Raw genomic sequence first — 19,663 nt, 5'->3', positions numbered from 1 at the left:
CTTCTTCAATTGGGCTCAGTCCAGCGTGCTTGCCGGCAGAGGCGGGAGGGAGGCCCGGCCTGATTTCTGTTGGAGGCCGCTTTGAGAGGCCCGTTTCTTGCTCGAGAGGCCCAGCGCACGGCTCGGCGGTCAGGACGAACGGCTCAGGGAGGGGGGGTATGGCATCTCCTTGGCATATTCCTGCCATGCAGCCATGCAGACGGTCCGTCGCCTGCTGGCAGCGCTTGCTGCAAGGGAGCCAGCAGCAGAGCCAGTGGCAGAGGCCCTCCTCCCCAAACTAAGGAGGGAAGGGCAACTGGCCATCTGTCCCTCAACGGCTGGCGACTCATCAGTTGCCAAACCATCATCCGCCGACAGACGCCCCATCCCCTCCCCGTCATCCAATGGCAGGACAGGAACATCGGCTGAGCACGCGAACGGGTCCACACCGCCTGACGGCGCTGCAATGAACTCGGCATCAATGAGCGAGGGAGGGGAGTGCGTCGCCAAGGCATCCTTGCAACCGCCGCCGCCGCCGGCAGCAACCCGCCGGCCATCTCCGAACACCCCGGCAGCACCCGCGCTGCCGCGTCCTTCCTGTGAGGGACCAGCATGCCCTGGCCCCTGGCCATACTGTCGTCTCCTATAGCCCTGGCTGGGAGGGTTTCTTCTCGCTCCGGCTCCTCTACCGCCAGCTCCGTCGTCGCCTCCATCGCCTTGCTCGGGAAAGCGAAGACTAGAATGCGCCGATGCTCTGGCAGGCGGTGGTGGGAAGTCCCCATCCTCATAGTGCAGGTACCACCGATAGCCCCATCTTGCCGGCCAGGGAGGCGTGGAGGAGATCTCAGACGGCATGCCGCTGATGTCGCTGCTGAAGCTTTGTCCGCTGTCCGAGCTCGAATCAGGTGGGTATCGAAAATCCACCACCCTGTCCAGATGGATGAGAACAGGATGGCCGAGCAGGCCAACCTGTCCCCAACGTTCCGGCGCATCTTCGAATATCCCCAGCTCCGGGAACTGCATCTCCGGAGAGCCCCGCTCCCTTGGTTCTTCCAATTGCAGCACACCTCTCGTCTTGAACTTCTGGACATCATCTGTCCACACCCAAAGGCGCAGACAACCCGTCTCCTCCTCCGACCGCACCTCCTGGTCAATTCCATCAATGATGATAGAAGGATCAAAGAGGTTTCTGACCGAATCCACATCCCAAGCATGCTCAGGGACGCCCTCCAAGCAAATCCTGGCCTTGAAGAGCAACTTGGAAGGAGTGGCTCTGCGGAAACGAGTCCAAGGAGAGAGCACGAACGACACCCTTCCAATGGTGAGCGGCCCTTGGATGGCAATGGCGGCGTCGCGGACACGCGCATCGTCGAAGATGAGCAGGTACTCTCCCAACGCCCGCAAGGAGACCTTGATGTTGTCACTGTGGATGCGAAAGCGCTGTGCCATCGCATGCTTGACGGCGGGCAGGTCGATGGAGGGGTGGAAGCCGACGATGACCGCCACGACGCCACACCTGGAGAGACGTCGTTCCGCTTCCGCCATTGATGCGGATCTGCGCGCTGAAGCCACCACCGTGCCGCGCCTCACCTCCACGTCAGCCGCCGGGGCATCCATGGGAGCACGAACAGCACAGGGTGGTGGAGTGCCTGGTGGAGGAGGAGGGAGCGGCGGGGATTGCAGCGTCGGGGGGCAGGGACTCGCCGGATTTCGAGCCGAGCACCGCCTAGCTTTGTGACCAGAGAGACCACACAGGAGGCACTTGGGAAGATTTGAGCAAGTAGCAATCTTGTGGTTGGGCTCAAAACACTTGAAGCACTTGCTCCAGGCCTTCTTGCGCAGAAGCTCGCTGAAAGGAGAGGGCTTGGAATGGGCGGAGCGCGGTGGGGGACGCTTGTAGAAAGGAGGCCTCCTACCCCTCCCCACCATCGTCCAGCCCTCGCCATCAATGCGGGTGGCGGGGCCAGAGCCAGGTCGAGGAGGAACGCAGATCATTGATTGACGGCGCGGCCTAGCGGTCGTCCCCGCCTGCACCCCCATGCCCTGCGGTGGCATTGAAGGCTCCAGAGCACGCGGGGGGCAGAGGAGGGCGTCCAAGCAGGTGGCTGCCCATCCATCGCCAAGCAGGGCGCAGATCTGGGAACGGCAGCGGACGAGGGGCGCATTGCGGGCGTTGAGGAGGCGTCGGCCATGCAGGGAGAGGGGGCCGGAAGGTGGAGGAGGGGGGCCCCGTGCGCCGCCGAGGAGGCGACGCCTGAGGGAGAAGAAGAGGAGGAGAGGCTAGCCGCGAGATGCATGGCAAATAAGATCACTGCGGTTTACACCTTCGACACCCTAACCATTCTTCAAGCCAGACACTTGAGCGGCCGCCGGCGGCGGGTGCCGAGGATGCGCGGCGCCAAAGTGGCTAAACCACCCTCGAGAAAGTTTCGTGGCGTCTATGAAAGACAGCCCGGCCGGTGGGTGGCCGACTTCCGGAGCCATCGCCTCAACATCCGCCGATGGATCGGCACCTTCCCTTCCGAGGCGGAGGCCAAAGCGGCCTACGATGACTTCGTGACGCGCTTCTCCTTAAGCGGCTACGTTCACGTTGCGATTGTGACGGCGTCGCCGGCAGACTTGAGTCGCAACGGCCACAAGATCGATCTTGTATCAGATGAATCGAATCAGTCGGAGATGAGATTGAAGCAAGATGCGGGGGCGGAGGCGGCGCCGTGCATGCCTTCTTTGACATCGCCGGCGTCGCCGCCACTGCCGGCGGCGGTCATGCCGCATGAGGCGCTCCCGTACGCGGATGAGCGGCAGATGGGCGAGCCATTCGTGGCGGAGGATCTCGCCAGCAACCATCTCATTGCCGCGGCTGATCTCGCCAACCTGCCTTTGCCGTCCTTGGATGACAAACTGGACTTCAGTTCAGGTGATTGGTCGCTCGCTAGTTCCGGATTACAGTGAGAAAATAAAATACAATGTAGTCGATGGATCCGACTTCAGTTCAGAATGTAGTAATTTATATCTTCTCAATGATAGTACAGCTTCTGTTAATCTATCTTTATTACAATATGGATCAAGCAGTAGAATTCAATCTCGATTTGGTGTAGTAGACATAATCGCAATCAATTGACCAATGTAATGAGATCAGCCCAGCGGTGACAAGGCGCCAGGGCACTCGAAGGTGACCTCGCAGCCCTCGACCGGCGTGAGCTTGATGACGTGCCACACCGCGGTCATGAACACCGGGAGGCGCGCCGACGCCTGGCAGATGCACGAGTTGTCGATGGCCATCAGCCGCCGGCAGCAGGCCGTGTCACGCGGGTCCATCTCGCTGTTGGCGGCGCTGTGGCGGTGCCGCTGTCGACGCCGGTGCCGCCCCTCGTGTTCTCCCCCTTCTTCGTCGTCACCGTCGTCGTCGTCGTCCCGGGACCGAAGCTCGTAGTCCTTGCTGCCGGGTGTCGTCGACGTGGAGGTTTCGTTGAGTAGCTGCCGGGGCACGTAGGGGGGCCTCGACCCCGGGAAGGTCCTCAGGCTGCACGCCTCGTTTGCGAGGCTGATCTGCGACCGGCAGTAGGCCTGGCCATCCGCGAACCGATGGGTCGTGGTCAGGAGAGTGAAGAGTAGCAGCAGAGCTAGTGCTACGGTTTTCTCCATGCCGGAGACCACAGCTAACTTTGGAGGTGAGTATGGTCGTCCCTGTCTTGGTTTTTGCTGCTGTGTTTCGGTTTTGGGTAAGGTTGGATGAGCAAGTAGCGATCAGGCTACTTAAGTAGCTTATGATTCCACCATGAAGATCTTTAAACAATGATGTTGAATTTAGGTTTACCTTTCCTTCTTTCTCAAGAACTCATATGCTGACAGAAGTTGTGACTGTTTGATTAACATGACATGCACGGTATATCTAGTGATAATCTGTGTGTGTTTAGAGTTTAGTCCCCATAAACAGTACGTATTCTTGCACCTGAGGTGCGACGAACAATATTTTTCTTTCCATAATGACATGCTACATTTGTTGATATATCATAATTTTCATGCATGGTAGTAATAACTATGACAGGCTTGGATCTATGATCTTTATGTGCATCTTGTTAATCCTTACCTTAGGTTGTTGGCTAGCTAGCTAGGCAGACGAGAAGATGGGTAGTTGCGTTGAAACAAAGAGGGGCAGTTATGAGATCAACAGCTGGTAGTCAGGTTGAGATTAATCAAGTTAATCGATTCACATAATCACAGGATCTTTGTATGGATCTTGTTGATCTTCCAACTGGATCTTTATATGCATCTTGTTGATCCTCCAACAATTGTTGGCCAAGACGGGTAGCTATACAAAACTTGGATCAAAAGTAGGTGTTGCTAGGTCGGGACTGGTTAAGCGACTGTTTATTCACAAAATATTATTATTCATTAGCTTAGTATCCCACAATTCCACTTTGGCTGCAGCTTTGTATTTAAGCTTTTGACAGAATTATAACCCATTCGGTGAAACGATTCTCCTTTGTATGATCCATTACAGTTACAGGTGACTAGAAAGGAGCCGGACACTCATGTAAGTATTTCTTTTTCAGCGTGGTTTGAATGCCAAATCTCTAGTTGTAAGGCGGACACACCAAAAGTAGCTGACAGTAGGGCAGATTGAACACGCAAAGCACATGATGTATGGTCAATAAAACCTCTGTGTACATATTGGAAAGTACTCCTACCTATAGAATGAGCAAAAAACCTGAATGAATGCGTTAGGCATGTTGAGGTATTGCAAGTTGTTCTAAATCATGAAGAACACCATCTTCATGAGGTGTATGCACTGGCTAAGGAAGTAATTGTAGATCATCTGATTGCTTTCTTTCAACATCGTTGGATAAGAGATCTACCAAGCTAAACTGAGTTGGAACTGCCAAGGGCGGCAATTTGTTTTTTTTTTCTCTCGGATATGCGTGAGTGGGCGTATCATATATTAAAGAAGAAGGGGTAAAGATACCCATCTGCGTTGGTGGGACAAGTTACATGGTAGCCCACCATCTACCGTCCGCAAGATACATTCATGAAGAACTACTCCTGACTAGCCTTGAGTATCATACATTCATGAAGAACAGCCAAGGGCGGCAATTTGTTCGCTTCTGGAAATTGAGAAGCAGCACGGTCCAAATATCCTTTTTCTGTCTGAGACTCGTCTTGATGATACAAGCAGGGAAAGGTTATGTGTGAAGTTAGGTTATACCAGCATGTTTGTTTTTTGTAGAGATGGGTGAAGTGGTGGTTTGATCATGTTTGGTAGAAGTAACGTAAACTTGCATTTGAATTTTTTGCATACCAGTTACGTTGATGTGGTAGTGCAAGGAGAATTACCTTGTCAGGACGTAGGGATGTATGGGTCTGGCGCAACAAACACTGTACATGGAGGAGAATATGTGATTTTCATACGCGGGGATGCTAATTCAGGACATGAGTGAAATCCTTTACTCAACGTAAAATAGGAAGGTGGGGTACCAAGACCTCTTTCTGACCTTGGCAAAATACATTTTTTGACGTCCCACCATAGTCTACCATCTCGCTCTCAAACCTCTCAGGCTTGAACTCTTCGGCGTCGGTCCAGCTCTTCTCGTCCCTACCGATCGCCCACACGTTCGCGAACACGGTGGTGCCCGGAGGCACGTCGAAGCCCATGATCTTGCGCTGTTCCGTGCACAACCTGGGGATGAGCAACGGCACCGGAGGGTGCAACCTGAAGGTCTCCTTGATGACCATCTGGAGGTAGTGGAGCCGGCCGTCGATGTCGGCCTCCGCCACCTTGGTTTTGCCTTGGAGCACCCGCCGCACTTCAGATTGCGCGATGGCCATTATCCGTGGGTTTCTGATAAGCTCTGACATGGCCCAGATCGTCGTTGTCGCCGTGGTTTCCGACCCCGCGGAAAAAACGTCCTGATGATAAAAACTGCAACAGTTTATACTCTGCAGATGCGGTGCAAGAGATGATGCATGGTAGCTAGAGGTCTTGACTGGTGGTGACTGGTGAGTGGTGACTTACGAACAAGACGCCGCTGACATTTTCGTTTGTGAGGGCGATGCCACCCATCCCACCGTCTCTCTGGAACCGTAGCAGAGTGGTGAGGATGTCCTCCCTCTCATGGCCGGCGCTGGCTTCCTCGCTCCCCATCGCCATCTTGTGCTCATGGACCATGGCGTCCATGATGGACTGGATCCTCCCGTGCACCTCCCACGTCGCCCTAAGGGACCGGCTGCCGAGCACCCGCGCCAGCCGCGACGTCGGGAACAGGTCGGTCAAGTTGAACCCGGACATGAGGTCGATCGCCCTATCCAGCTCCTTGAGGTACAGCGCCCTCTGCTGGCACCGGTCGCCGACGGAAACCCTCATGATGACGTCGTTCATCATGACCTTCACTCTCTCGCCGACATCGACGAGGGCGCCAGCGTCAGCGACGGACCGCACGAGCCTCGCCGCCTCCTCCTCCCGGACAGGGCGGAACGAGCGGACGCGCCTCGGGCTGAGCAGCTCCACGGTCACTAGTAGGAAAAGGGGCTTTTACCCCGGTTCATAAGGGCCTTTAGTCCCGTTCTGGAACCGGGACTAAAGGGTCGTTACTAATGCCCTAGCCCTTTAGTCCCGGTTCTTACACGAACCGGGACTAAAGGCCGTCCACGTGGCCGGTGCGGGGAGCCCAGGCAGGAGGGCCTTTGGTCCCGGTTGGTGCCACCAACCGGGACCAATAGGCAGGGCCTTTTGTCCCGGTTGGTGTCACCAACCGGGACCAATAGGCATCCACGCGTCAGCAGCTGGCAGGAGTTGAGGTTTTTGTTTTTTTTTTGAAAGGGGGTGGTTTAGGGGTTTTGGGGGGTTAATTTAGGTGTTTCATATATTGTGTTAGCTAGCTAATTAATAGAGAGAAGTGTTCTCTCTTATCTCCGTGCTTGGTCGACGCTACGTACTATATACGTATGGAGAGGAGTAGACATGCTGGCGAGCTGGCGAGCGGCTGTGGCTCGGGCGGCGCCGTCCATGGCAGGGGCCTGCTGTGGCCGGCCGTCGTGCCCCTGAAGACCTATTCATCTTGCCTGAAGGTGATCCTGTGTCAGATCCTGCACGATACCTCATCACTACAACACGTCGGCGGCGGTGTATGAGGCGTCCATGGCCCTGGTGGCGCCTTCAAGGGAGGACGCATGATCTTCAAGGGAGGACAGGCCATCAGATTCATCCACTTGGTAGTGTCTTTGTTCATCCAGGTTTGACGATTCATCTTTTCATTATCTAGTCTCTCAGGGATGTCAAACGTACCCTCAACAACTAACGTCAGCATTTATTTTGTTCTGTAGTGAACCCCCTCGATGAATGCATCTCTGTTGCCGTGGCTAGAGAAAATTCTACATATCCACATCCTGATAACCAACAAGATAAGTAGCAGCTTTGATATGGAGGTATTTTTCTTCACTGCGTGCTTTTTCTTTGTGCCCTTTACTGTACTGTAGTAGCATTTGTTAAATTGCATTGAGAGAATAGGACGGCACAACAAGCTAGGGCTTCAAGAAAACCAACCAAATTCCTTTTTTTTTTGGGATCAACCAACTAAATTGCTGTAATAGCACGATCCGCAAGACCTAGAAGGGATCTACACATGACATCGGTGGCTTCTCCTCCGCCTGCTATTTGCCGCTTTGACACTGTTGACAGATCCGAGTTCCACCTGCTAGGCTCGAATTGTAGATGTTACGGGCAACTGTATGTGAATCCCACTCCAAGGGATCGCCCTTCTCTATCCCAGATATGGCGGTTATGGAGTTGATGGCTCGTGTTTTTTTTCTCTTTTGCTTTATTTGTTTTGTTTTGTTTCTACTTACAACAAAAAACTTATTTATTTTATTTCTAATTACTTATGTATTTTATTTTAATTATTTTATTTTTATTTATTTTACTGCTGCTATTTTTATTTATTTTACTGCTGCTATTTTTACTTAATTTATTAAGGTTTATTTATTATAGTTAATATAGATTATTTTATTTTATTTTATTAAGGTTTATTTAGTTTTATTTTTTTATTAAGGTTTATTTATTTTATAAATATAAAAAAATGAACATAGATGCGCTTATAGAGAAAATTTAACCTAAATTCATAATAAATTTTTATGAAATTTACTATGAATTTAGGTCAAATTTCCTGTATAAGGGCATCTATTTTCACTTTAAGAGAAGCTCAACAAGGCAGATAGGGACGGCCTTATAAACTGATGTGAGCGCCCTTCAGTTGGCGAGGTGGGACTAAACACTGGCCGCAACTAGGACCAGGCCTTTAGTCCCGGTTTGTGCTAGGAACCGGGACTAAAGGGTGGTGGGCCAGGAGCGTGGCCCATTGGTCCCGGTTTGTCGCACCAACCGGGACCAAAGGGTCCGGACGAACCGGGACCAATGCCCCACGAGACCCGGCAGGTCCTTGGCCGCACGAACCGGGACCAATGCTCACATTAGTCCCGGTTCATGACTGAACCGGGGCTAATGTGAAAACTGTCCTGTGACCTAAGCCCCTTTTCCTACTAGTGGGTGCAGAACTTCCGGACGGTCTTTCGTGTCGTGGCGCGCGAAGGAGATGTTCTGGCCGCCGTTGGTGAAGACGTCCGCGGTGGTGTACACGGGCCGGTTCGCGAAGGCGGCGTCGTGGACCTTCATCAGCTGCCTTGCCGCCTCCGCGGAGGAGAGCACGAGCGTCGGGACGTGGCCGAGGCGGAGGAGCATCACGGGGCCGTGCCGCCGGGAGAGACTGCGCATGGCCTGGTGCGGCAGGGCGCCGAGCAGGAAGTGCATGTGGCCGACCACCGGCAGCGCCCATGGGCCCGGAGGCAGGTTCGGCCGGCTACCAGAGGCTGACCTGAGCTTGAGGAGTACGGTGACGACAAGGACGCAGAGGAAAGTGTAGCTCACGAGCTGGATGGGTGTTGTTTCCATTGGAAGGTGCTCAAGATTCAAGATGCAAATCGCAATGCACCTAGTATATATATTGGATGACAACAAGTAAACAATATTTTGATGGGGCTGCTACGCATCGGCCGGCGGATAAAAAATCCGCCGCCTCGCGAGCGCCCGTGATCATACTACACAAGGCATCAACTAACAGAAGGTCCAGACTTACAAGACGGCGGCGCGCGGTCGTACCAGATCCATAGCCCAAGCAATAGAGATGTAACTTTTTATTTATTAATAGCACTTTTTACTAAACGAGAGTACATGTTGGGCAGCTAAAATGATGTACTTCCTCTGTTTTTTTTAGTCTGGATATAAAATCAGCCTAAAGTCAAACTTCGCAAAGTTTGACCAAATATATAAGAAAAATATCAATTATATCATTAGATGCATCACAAAATTAATCTTCATACTATATAATAATGTCGATATTTCAAAGATAAATTTGGTCATACTTTACCTAATTTAACTTCGAACAAGTTTTATACGCAGAGTAAAGTAAGACGGATGGAGTAACACATAGCAATGTCAACTTTCATGCATATGATGCTTTTCTTTAGTGGTAACTTTCATGACGCCAGTACTGTGCATTCATCATCAGATTAGGTTCACAATTGTTTTTAAACGATAAAGGAAATGGGTTATAAATTATGGTTATGGTTAGGTTGCATCGCATCTAAAGCATGTTCCTGGAAGTACGAGGATTCTTATGAATAGTGACGATGGAGTGTGACGCTCTATATATGTACACGTAACAAAAACAACTTCAATGATGATAATGTTACATATTTGCCACACTCAGAGCTGGCTAATAAGCAAACTTGTCCCATGTAAGCATACGTAATGATGCATTATTTGTGTGTGCATTCAGTTTGTTTGAGCCGGCTGCAGATTACTTAGTTGACAAATTTGCATCTTTTTTATCTTTATAAAACCACCCCCATGTCTCGACAGGTATGGATCGAGCAGGCCTAGCACAAGCTTCAGAGTCCATTGCACAGAGCAGGCCCACGGAGAGTAAAGGACCATGACCCATGATGGGGCATGTCATTTTTAGGGTTTTACGATCCGGTTACATGCAACATGGCGCTATATATCGCGGGCTAATTAAGCCGAGTTCATACAGAAGGTGGACTCGAGTTCATACAGAAGCGACTCCCCGTTTGACTGCCTCGGCGACGCGCCTCGCCTCCCAAGGCTCAGGACTCTATCCCTGCAGTTCCCCTCGCCTCTCGTGCCTACTCATCAGCTGCGGCGGCGGCACGGCAGATTCGCCCGTCTGCGCACCCTCAGGCTCTTCCTCCACAATTATTCTTGGAGCCACGACATTGTTTCAGTGGCTTATCTCCTTCAGGCCGCACCTTTTGTCCAAACCCTAGAGCTTGAGGTATCCTCTTTGTTGAAGCTTTGCAGCTAATTATTTAAATATGGAGTAATTTGTTACCAAGAAAGCAAGCGTCATTGCCTGCATACATGCCGCCATGCAGGGTTGGGGACTTCCGGATTAACTCATACTACCCCAGTTATAGTTTATTGGGCTCCTTTGTATTTTGTGTAAAATTTTGACCATATGTACAACCAACAAAATTGTTAATGCATGTCGACAAAAAATATGCCATTAGATTCATATTTGGACATAGTTTCTGATGATATTATTTTTGCTATGTATAATCTATGTTTTTATTAGTTAAAATCATGGTCAAACTATGACCCTAAATACAAGGGGACTAATAAAGCAGGACGGATGTAATAGTATTTTGTTGGTATTAATGTATTCGCTTTATCAAAAAGTGCAGGATTGATATCACGGATGGTTCTTGATATATCCCTCATATTAATATATTCCTTTTATTAAACAACGCAGGGCTTTGGTGATGAGCAATCTGCACTGCCGCCATCGACGGAACTAAAGATCACATGGCCCGAAGGTTGCTTAGCCAACATGTTGCATACGGTATGAGGGTTCAGCGGCGAGCCCGAGCTGGTAGAACTTGGCACGTTCCTTCTACGAACGTCGCCTCGGCTGAAAACGCTGGGCATATACACATGTCGATGGCAGCAAACCCGTTCTCATGGCCGAAGGCGACGCTGCAATGCGGGAACAAGCAATAGGTGTTGTGTTGGCGAAGCTAGCACCGATGGTGCCATCGAAGGTGAAGTTCACTGCTTGCTAATGATCGCGGTTCGAGCAATGATACACCTACGTAGGAGATACCGTGCATGGCTTACCCGTTGATGCTTTTATTTTTGGAAAATATGTGTTACTTTGTGCTTCATGTCACTTCCATCATCCTTATACTGTCAAATATGTATACACTTTATGCAATTATGTGCCATGTTCAGTGACGGAGCATCGTTGGAGCATGACAGTCTCGTGGCATGTCCAGTTTGTTGTAGCAATACAGGCCATGAGTGAAACAAATTTTGGCTCTCCTCTAGCCTGGCCCGCCCAGCCATTTTTACTATAGCTCGGCTACTCGACATGTTATGTCAGATTTTCGATGAATAGGTCGATGTACACTTTATGCCATGATGCCATATTTTGTGAGATTCCCTCTCCCCGATACCACTCTAAATAGTTTATAAACTGATATATAATATCTTTATTTGGGCAATGATGTTTGTTGTGACGAGATTTTGAAAATAAGGCCAATCGGTATTGAATATTTGTTCTAACAAAATATGATTTCAACTTTAAAACCTGATCAATAATATGAAACTCTTCCCCTCAATAATAGTAATAATATGAAGCTCTTTTAAAACTATGAAAATGATAAAAACTGTGTATCTTAATGTTTCATAGGGTGTCAACAAAAACTATTTTTTAGTGCATCACACGGTTACATTCTGTACCAATATGCATAGATTTTTTGCAAAAAAATTCTCAATTTTATGGCGGTCCCTCAAAATCCAGAGTGAATCGTATTGTTTTCATCATGTGTCGGTGTACTTTAGGTTGTTTCATATGGTTATATATGTAAATTTTTGTAAGAAAAATAGTTTATGCCTAGTTTCATTTTGGGTCACCGTGTATCATTGTGTTTCATAATTCAAATTTCAAAACTTATAGGAATATATTCAAGACAGGTCCTATTTCAAAGTCAATGCCACCAAGAACGGAAATATGCAAACTAATTATAAATTAGACTTTTGGTTTAAAAATAAAAAGAATTCAAACATGGAAATCAGATATTAATGCATGGGGTGAGCGGAGCAAAGCCTGGCACTATGGGTGGAACATAGTGTGTCTTGAATCTCGCACATAATTTGTGAAAAAAGTTGTCGGGGTTATGTGATGTAATAGAAATACAAGGAGATATATGCAATGAATACATAATCCCTCCAGATGGGAATATGAGTCAGGCACACATAGTTCTTTGGTTTGATTAGCAAAAATGTGAGGTCACAAAATATTTATTTTGAGATTAGTCATCGAATGAAGTTTCTAAACATATATATTTTGTGTCACCTTATACATGTTTGCCTAGTTAATCCGACGACCTAAATTTCCATGCAAGACTCATATTCCCATCCAGAGGGAGAAGAATGTTGCACAAGTCTCCAAAAAGTTGGACAGGTGATGCATGCACGATATATCCAGTGCATTTTTTTCGATAAAGGGCACTTTATTACTTGAAGGTTTAAGCATTACACCAGTCCTCTGCAGAACTGAGATGCACACGGCCATACCAAGACGAATCTAAAAAATAAAAAATAAAGGCGAAGTACAAGAAATCGAGTATGTATGCCGCCTAAACTGTAGGATGGCCAATTCTAAGATCATGTTGCCATCCATGTTTAGTAAAAGTATCCCTTGCCGTGTGCTCCAAGCGTGCACACACTCTGTAAACAGGTCTTGATTGTCCACACGTTGTAGAGATGACTATAAACGAAGTGTACCGATACACCTGTAGGTAACCTGCATAAGAGAAGTACTTTCATGTTGAAAATCTTATCATTCCTACATAGCCAAAGCGACCAAATAATGGCAAGTGCTCCCACCCTGATAAGAATTCTAAACTTGTGATAAATCCCATGTTACCAGTTGCGAAAAATATTAGCAGCACTACGTGGAGGATACAAGCCAGAAGCTATTTGGATGATTGACCATATAGACCAAGCTAATTTGCACCGAAAGAACAAGTGTTTTATTGTTTCGTCATGATGATAAAAAACACATTGCATATTTCCATGCCAATTTCTCTTAATAAGGCTATCTTTGGTAAGAATGACTCCTCGACGAAGATACCATGCAAAGATTTTATTCTTAAGCGGTATCTTCATCTTCCAGATCTTCTTCTTATTATAAACTGCCACATCAGATTAGATCAACGCTCTATACATTGAATCTACCGAGAATTTACCACTCGCATTTAGATTCCACCAAAATTGATCGACTCCATGTGATAAATGTACCATGGCGAGACGATTTATCAAATCATTCCGCGATGTAAGTCTGAGGCCTATTAAATCTCGTCTGAACGTCACATTCAGAGGAAAGGATTCCAGAACCGTGGCGATAGTATCACCCTTATGACGAACAATATTATATAGAGCTTGATATTGTTCCAGGAGTGTGGCATTTCCTAGCCACTTGTCGAGTGCATAGTACATCCAGCATTGTTGCGGGCATAATGGAGTATAATGTAATGAGGTTTACTTCGGTAGATACCCAATTAGAAAAAAGATCATAACTTTCGATGCTAACAGCAGTGAGATTAGAAGATACCCTTTCATTATACCTGTATTATAGTAGTTATGAAAACTAGTTTATTTGGATAGCCCCATGTGACCCAATCGCCCCATAATCCCATTAATCTATGCGTATTTCGTCCACTGATCTATCGTTGATCTGATCAGAATCTGTCTCCGTAGGACATAATAATTTGTGGACGCCTTAAAAATCTTTCTTGCAACCATCAGTTGCACAAACTTTTCTTTCTATTGACAGATCGAAGCACAAGGCTTTCGCATTTTCTAGAATAAAAGAATGAGGTGAATATCATAAATTGATCTCACTATTTGATGGAAAAAATAGCTGGTCAAAGAAAAAAGCAATATCTTTAATGATCAATATTTTAAGGGAATTAGAAACTCGTACGAAAAAATAGACAATTCATAGCCTAAACAGTTGTGTACTTAAATATTGGAATCCACTAAACGTTGCAAAGCAACATCAGATGTCCCACCTTCGCTAGTGCACTTCACCACTGCATGCCTCAGATTTCTCATTCTTTCTCTTACCATTTCACCATCCTTTCCATCCATGAGTCTTGTGATGGCCGTCTGGACTTCCTCTCTCTTCAACTGGTCCTCCACCTCCACCCTAACCCCCACCTTCCACACATCACACACATACCTGGCAGTGCCCATCTGGTCGCCGGACAATGGTCTGCATATCATCGGCACGCCTTCCGATATGCTCTCTGTTGTGGAGTTCCATCCGCAGTGCGTGAGGAACGCAGCCACAGACGGATGCCTCAGCACCTCCTGCTGCGGAGCCCAGCTCACTATCCTACCTCTGTTGCCCATCTTCTGCTGCAGCTCGCCGGGGAGCACACTGGACTCGCAATCGTGCACCAGCCTCGGCCGGACCACCCACACAAACGGGCGCTGGCTGTCGGCCAGGCCCCAGGCAATCTCCAAGAACTCGTTTGTGTCGATGCCCACCAGGCTCCCAAAGCTTACATAGAGCACAGAGTTTGGCCGTTGTGTGTCTAGCCAATCCAAACAGCTGCGATCTTCTGTCAGTAGGCTGCTCTCGACTGATGAAGACGACGTCATCATATGCAGAGGGCCGACGGCGAACACCGGGAGGGCAATCTCGCTGCGGATTCTCTCGAACTCCATGCCCTCAATGTCTTGGGACGTGTTGATTATTAGGCCGGAGGATTGCCGCACGCCGGCGACGATATGGGCGAGGAGATCTGCGTACGCGAGGTGTCGAGTCATGTCCATCACACGATGCAAGTCTTGCACAACGAAGGGGGGAAGCTCCTCGACCGCAGTGTTGAAATTTGACTCTGATGGACAGATGAACACGATCATTCAATATCGGCTCCAAGTAATCAAATAAGGAAAAGAAAACAATTAAGTAGCAAACCGAGTGGTTGCCGATGTGTGACTGCAAAAGTGTTATTTAGTTTTCAACAGCACAGACCCGTTTGAATACGCAATATGGCTGTTCTCGATCACGCATGTGTAATGAGTACTGTACTGCCTAGCTACTACTATATCCTCTATATATGCTCCCTAATTTTAGAGAGCCTACATTCAGTTGAGGTCTCTAATTATAATTGGATCATCCGATTTTGAGCGGGTCAACAATTTCTCAAAGCTCTCTCATTCATTTTTTTTTACTATACACTATGCTTCCTAATTGTTCAAGGCATCACAATTAATTGAGGTCTTCAATTTAGATTGAGTCACTCGATTTTGACTAGGTCAACAATTTCTCAAGGAGCACTGCATTCAATTATTCTAATTGACTATATTCCATAATTTGTAGCTCCTTTTCACTCAACTGAGGTATTTAATTTTGGATTTGATTTACAATTTTGACCGGACCAACGATTTTACAAATCAATCAACAACAACTGGCGTATAAAAACATATCACCCCCCCCCCCACCACCACCACCACCTAGAAAAAAGAAGTGCCACCATGTGGTATTGTAGCACCAATATAGTATAGGTTGCTTGTGGATAACACAAAATCACACCTCGAAAGGCCCACCAAATCACCACATTATAAATAAAAATAGAACACACTCCATCATCTCCCCTACCCGCCAAACTAAATATTCCATCAGTTCCAAAATATAAGGAGTATTAGTTCTTTGAAAAGTCAAATTTCTATAACTTTGACCAAATTCATAGCAGAAAATATCGGCATCCATAATATCAAATAAATAAAGTATGGAAATTCATTTCATAATGAATCTATAACATACTGATTTTATATTATAGATTTTGATATATTTCTCTACAAATTTGATCAAATTTAAAAGGTTTGACTTTTCATACACCTTATATTTTGAAAATGAGTGAGTAATTTTTTAAGAAACCCAACAACACCAATGGCGCAGCAAAGCGTGCACTAGTTACTATGCTATGCTCCCTAATTTTTAAGGCCTCACAAACAATAGAGGTCTTCAATCTAAAATTGGGTCATCCGATTTTAACTGGATCAACAATTTCTAAAAGATCTCTCTCATTCAATTATTTTAATTCACTAAGCTCCCTGATTATGGAGCTCTCTCACTCGATTGAGGTATACAATTTTGGATTATGTTCGCATTTTAACTGGGTCAATGATTTATGAAATCAATCGGCAGCAACCGGGCTATAAAAACATATGAATCCCGTGCCCTCTCACCACCTAGTAAAAGAAGCGACAACATATGATCCTATAGCACTAATATAGTAGATGGAATCATCGATGCAAAAAAATTCCCCACTCCGTGAAAGGCCCACCAAAACAACGCATTATAAATAAAAATAAAACATATTCCATCATCTTGCCCTCTCGCCAAACCAAATATTCCCTCAGTTCCAATATTTAAGGTGTATTTTGAAAAGTCAAATTTCTTTTAATTTCACAAAGTCTAGAACCAAAAATATTGACATCGACAATAATAAACAAATAAAATATAAAAATTCATTTCATGATGAACCTAGTGACACCTATTTGATATTATGGGTATTGATATATTTCTCTACAAATTTGGTCCAACTTAAAGATGTTTGACTTTTCAGAAAACCAATAGAACTTATAATTTGAAACAGAGAGAGTAAAAAAATTATGAAATACAAACAACCCCAACGACGCAGCAAAGCGCGTCCAATCCTTCTAGTAGTACATGAATTTGGTCATACAAATCCAAAAAAATATTAACCATGTTTTAAAAAGTCTCTTAGTGCAAAAAGAAAATTATAGTGTTTGTTTTCTGGACTTTGAAATGCAGTAGGGGCAGGGGCCAACATTTATTTCATTTTTGTCAAATTATGAACCAAAATTTGCGCTCTGGATGCAGTAAAGTTAGCCTACAACAATTTTTGTTTGAAGAATATGAATCCAAATTGGCAATCGCGAGGACTTGAACCAACGGCTGGGTTGTACAACCACTCCCCTTGCAAAATAAAAAAACGAGCTACGCTCATTTCTTGTAACTTCCGGTTTTATCAGATACATTGGTTGTTCGTAGACCATAGATGAGGATAACCATTTTCATAATTTATGAACTTCTTTTTTAGGGCATTGGCTAAAAAAATTAATCAACAATATCGATTAATTGCGGGAGTCCTTGTGCTCCGCAGATCTTAGAAATTCGCGGAGTTGGTGGACTGCCAGCTCCTAGATCGTAGATCGTGTGTTACCTATTTCAATTTTTTTTTTGTGAATGTACCTGCTTCATTTTATATCTTTGTTTCTCTTATTCGAGGATCGTACCACCCACACACCCACGTGAGAACGGAGATGGACTGATAGAGTGGGTGATTAGGTGAAGTTTGGGGGTCACACTAACAACCTTATCTTTGACCACCATTTCCCGAGTTTTGTATATGCATGTCATGTTCATGCCGTATTATTTTTTGGCGGGACACGTCAGGTTGTACTTTAAAAATGCAAGTTACTAGCAACGCTGTTGTGTTACCGATAATCCGGATCTAGCAACGCTAGTTACGCTGTTGTTTACGAGAACGAACCTAGCTATGATGTGATATAATGTTCGATTGAAAACAGACATCATTGCGGATATCCACCGAATATAAATATCTTTCGTTGGACGAACTGAAAAAGAGCTATCCCTCTAAACTCCAAACAAAGAACACAGCAATGGCGATTTGGTATTACCTTGGACGGGCAAATAGCCCTTGCGGCACAGGCTTGGGTACGCCAAGTACACCAGGAACCTGGCGGCGCTGCTGGTCATGAGGCCCAGAGCGGCCACGCCCAGCTCCCTGGCCACGGAGAGCGGCGCGAACCAGTCGACATCGGCCACCACGAAGGCGACGCGGCCGTCCTCCCCCTTCTCCTCCTCCCTGAGGGCGCCGGCCAGGTAGTCCCGGAACGGCTCTGCGCAGTTCTTATTCAGCGTGAAGACGAACGACGCGACGTCCCCGGACGCGGTGAGCTCCGGCGGTATGTTGTCCGGGATGGTGACCAGGCGGTAGTCCGCCGGGAGCTTCCGGCGGTCCGGCGCGCGGGTCTCTGGGTGGAGGATGGTGACCGCGAGGCCACGGGAGTGCAGCGCGGCGGCGAGGCGAAGCATGGGGTTGATGTGGCCTTGGTAGGGCAGCGGTAGGAGGACCACGCGGCGGCGGCCGCGGTTGGTGCTGCTTGGCGCCATGGCGATTGTGTTAGGCCGTGACTGCGTGAGTGCGTTGTGTGGATGCAGAGGAGGAAAGCTATGTTTCTTTGTCTCGGAGAGAGATGTTGTTCCCTCTAAACTGTAAGAGTTAGGGCATCTTTAATGCAGACCTTCAAACCAGACACCACATCTATCCGTAGACCGTGAGTACTAGTCCATGGACACTAATACATATGTCAACAAATCGAACAAAATTCATGCAAAAAACATTTATATTTCGGATATATTTCAACTAAACCATAGTGGACTAGGCTATGCTATTCTAACCTAGTCTATCACCGGCCGTGGCGGATCCCGATTCCCACAACATGTCTTCCTGTGTCCAGCAGCAAGCTCAGCGGACCGCCCTGAGCCTCGGAGGGATATGCTTCATCGAGAGGATGAGAGCAGCCTCCGCCTTCGTGAAGCACGAATCATGGTTGGTTTTGAGAGCGGGGGAAGATGGTCACTGTGGCCTACGCCCCGTGAAGCGAGCGAGTCTCCAGTTGTGTAGGCCGGCAAGGCATAGGCAGTGGCCTTCTTGGGACACAAGCCGCGGCAGCCTTTCATGGTCTACTTTTTCTCCATGTTCGCAACAGTTGCGGGCGTAGCCGACGCGGAGTTGGCGACGTCGTCCTCGGTGCCCCAGTCAAATTCCACCACCACCGCGTCAACCTTCGCAAACATGGCTTATGTCTCCAGCGACCATCACTTGGGGCGGATTTGCTGGAAGACGTTGTTGGCCAGCCTGGACGGGTGCAGATGGCATGACAATGGTGGTGGTGCCGGCTCCGAAGAACTTGCCGGCAAGCTAGCCTATATCCGGCTAGCTCGCCGGGCCAACCAGCCGGCTGCAATGCCGGAGAGCTCCTTCTTTTACATACCGGAGAGGCCATCCCACTATGGTTTAGAGCCGAAAACCATGGCTGGTGTGGTGCAAGGAGGAGATAGAGAGCAAAGTTGTGGTGTGGTTCTTGCCTGGCGACTGGCAACGTCTAAATAGTGAGCGGAGCCACCCCGGTGTATGACACTGTCACCTACTCCAGTGCACTGACTGCCACATGTTTGTACCTATGCCGGCTGGCATTAAACAGCCGAGCCCAATCAGGGGCTCGTCTATTGGCCCATGAGGCCCACCACATATCTAGCAGCAGGGAGGAGTCCGGAGGAAGGGAGCGGTGTCCTTGGACCTTCTTGATCCCCAAGTTGATGATGACGACCAGCTAGATCACGTGTCCCTTGTAAAACCCCAGCCTCCATCGTGTATATAACGGCAGACTGGGGAGCTCTCATATCTATCTACTCTCCCGTGCAACAATTCTCCATAGACTCATACATTTCTTTAATCCCTCTCTCAAGGTATACCCACCATCAAT

The 19,663-nt window shown here is 47.7% G+C and overlaps 2 protein-coding genes across 2 annotated transcripts; both read right to left on the bottom strand.

Annotated features, from left to right (window-relative positions):
- Positions 1-2,965: 2,965 nt before the first annotated feature.
- On the bottom strand, positions 2,966-3,727 carry LOC123167798 (uncharacterized). The gene has a single exon (XM_044585661.1). It carries the CDS (start codon positions 3,622-3,624, stop codon positions 3,115-3,117), a length of 510 nt encoding a protein of 169 aa, XP_044441596.1. The 5' UTR covers positions 3,625-3,727; the 3' UTR covers positions 2,966-3,114.
- A 1,700-nt stretch (positions 3,728-5,427) lies between these two features.
- Positions 5,428-18,350, bottom strand: LOC123171365 (dolabradiene monooxygenase). The gene is made up of 6 exons (XM_044588895.1): positions 17,792-18,350; positions 14,347-14,958; positions 12,836-12,854; positions 8,513-8,843; positions 5,993-6,505; positions 5,428-5,886 (listed from the first exon to the last, which is right to left on the bottom strand). Exons 1-6 carry the CDS (start codon positions 18,285-18,287, stop codon positions 5,428-5,430), a joined length of 2,430 nt encoding a protein of 809 aa, XP_044444830.1. The 5' UTR covers positions 18,288-18,350.
- Between the last annotated feature and the right edge of the window lie 1,313 nt (positions 18,351-19,663).

Source organism: Triticum aestivum, chromosome 7D, assembly GCF_018294505.1.
Source record: "Triticum aestivum cultivar Chinese Spring chromosome 7D, IWGSC CS RefSeq v2.1, whole genome shotgun sequence".
Lineage (NCBI taxonomy): Eukaryota > Viridiplantae > Streptophyta > Magnoliopsida > Poales > Poaceae > Triticum > Triticum aestivum.
This window is presented reverse-complemented; position numbering and strand designations above follow the sequence as displayed.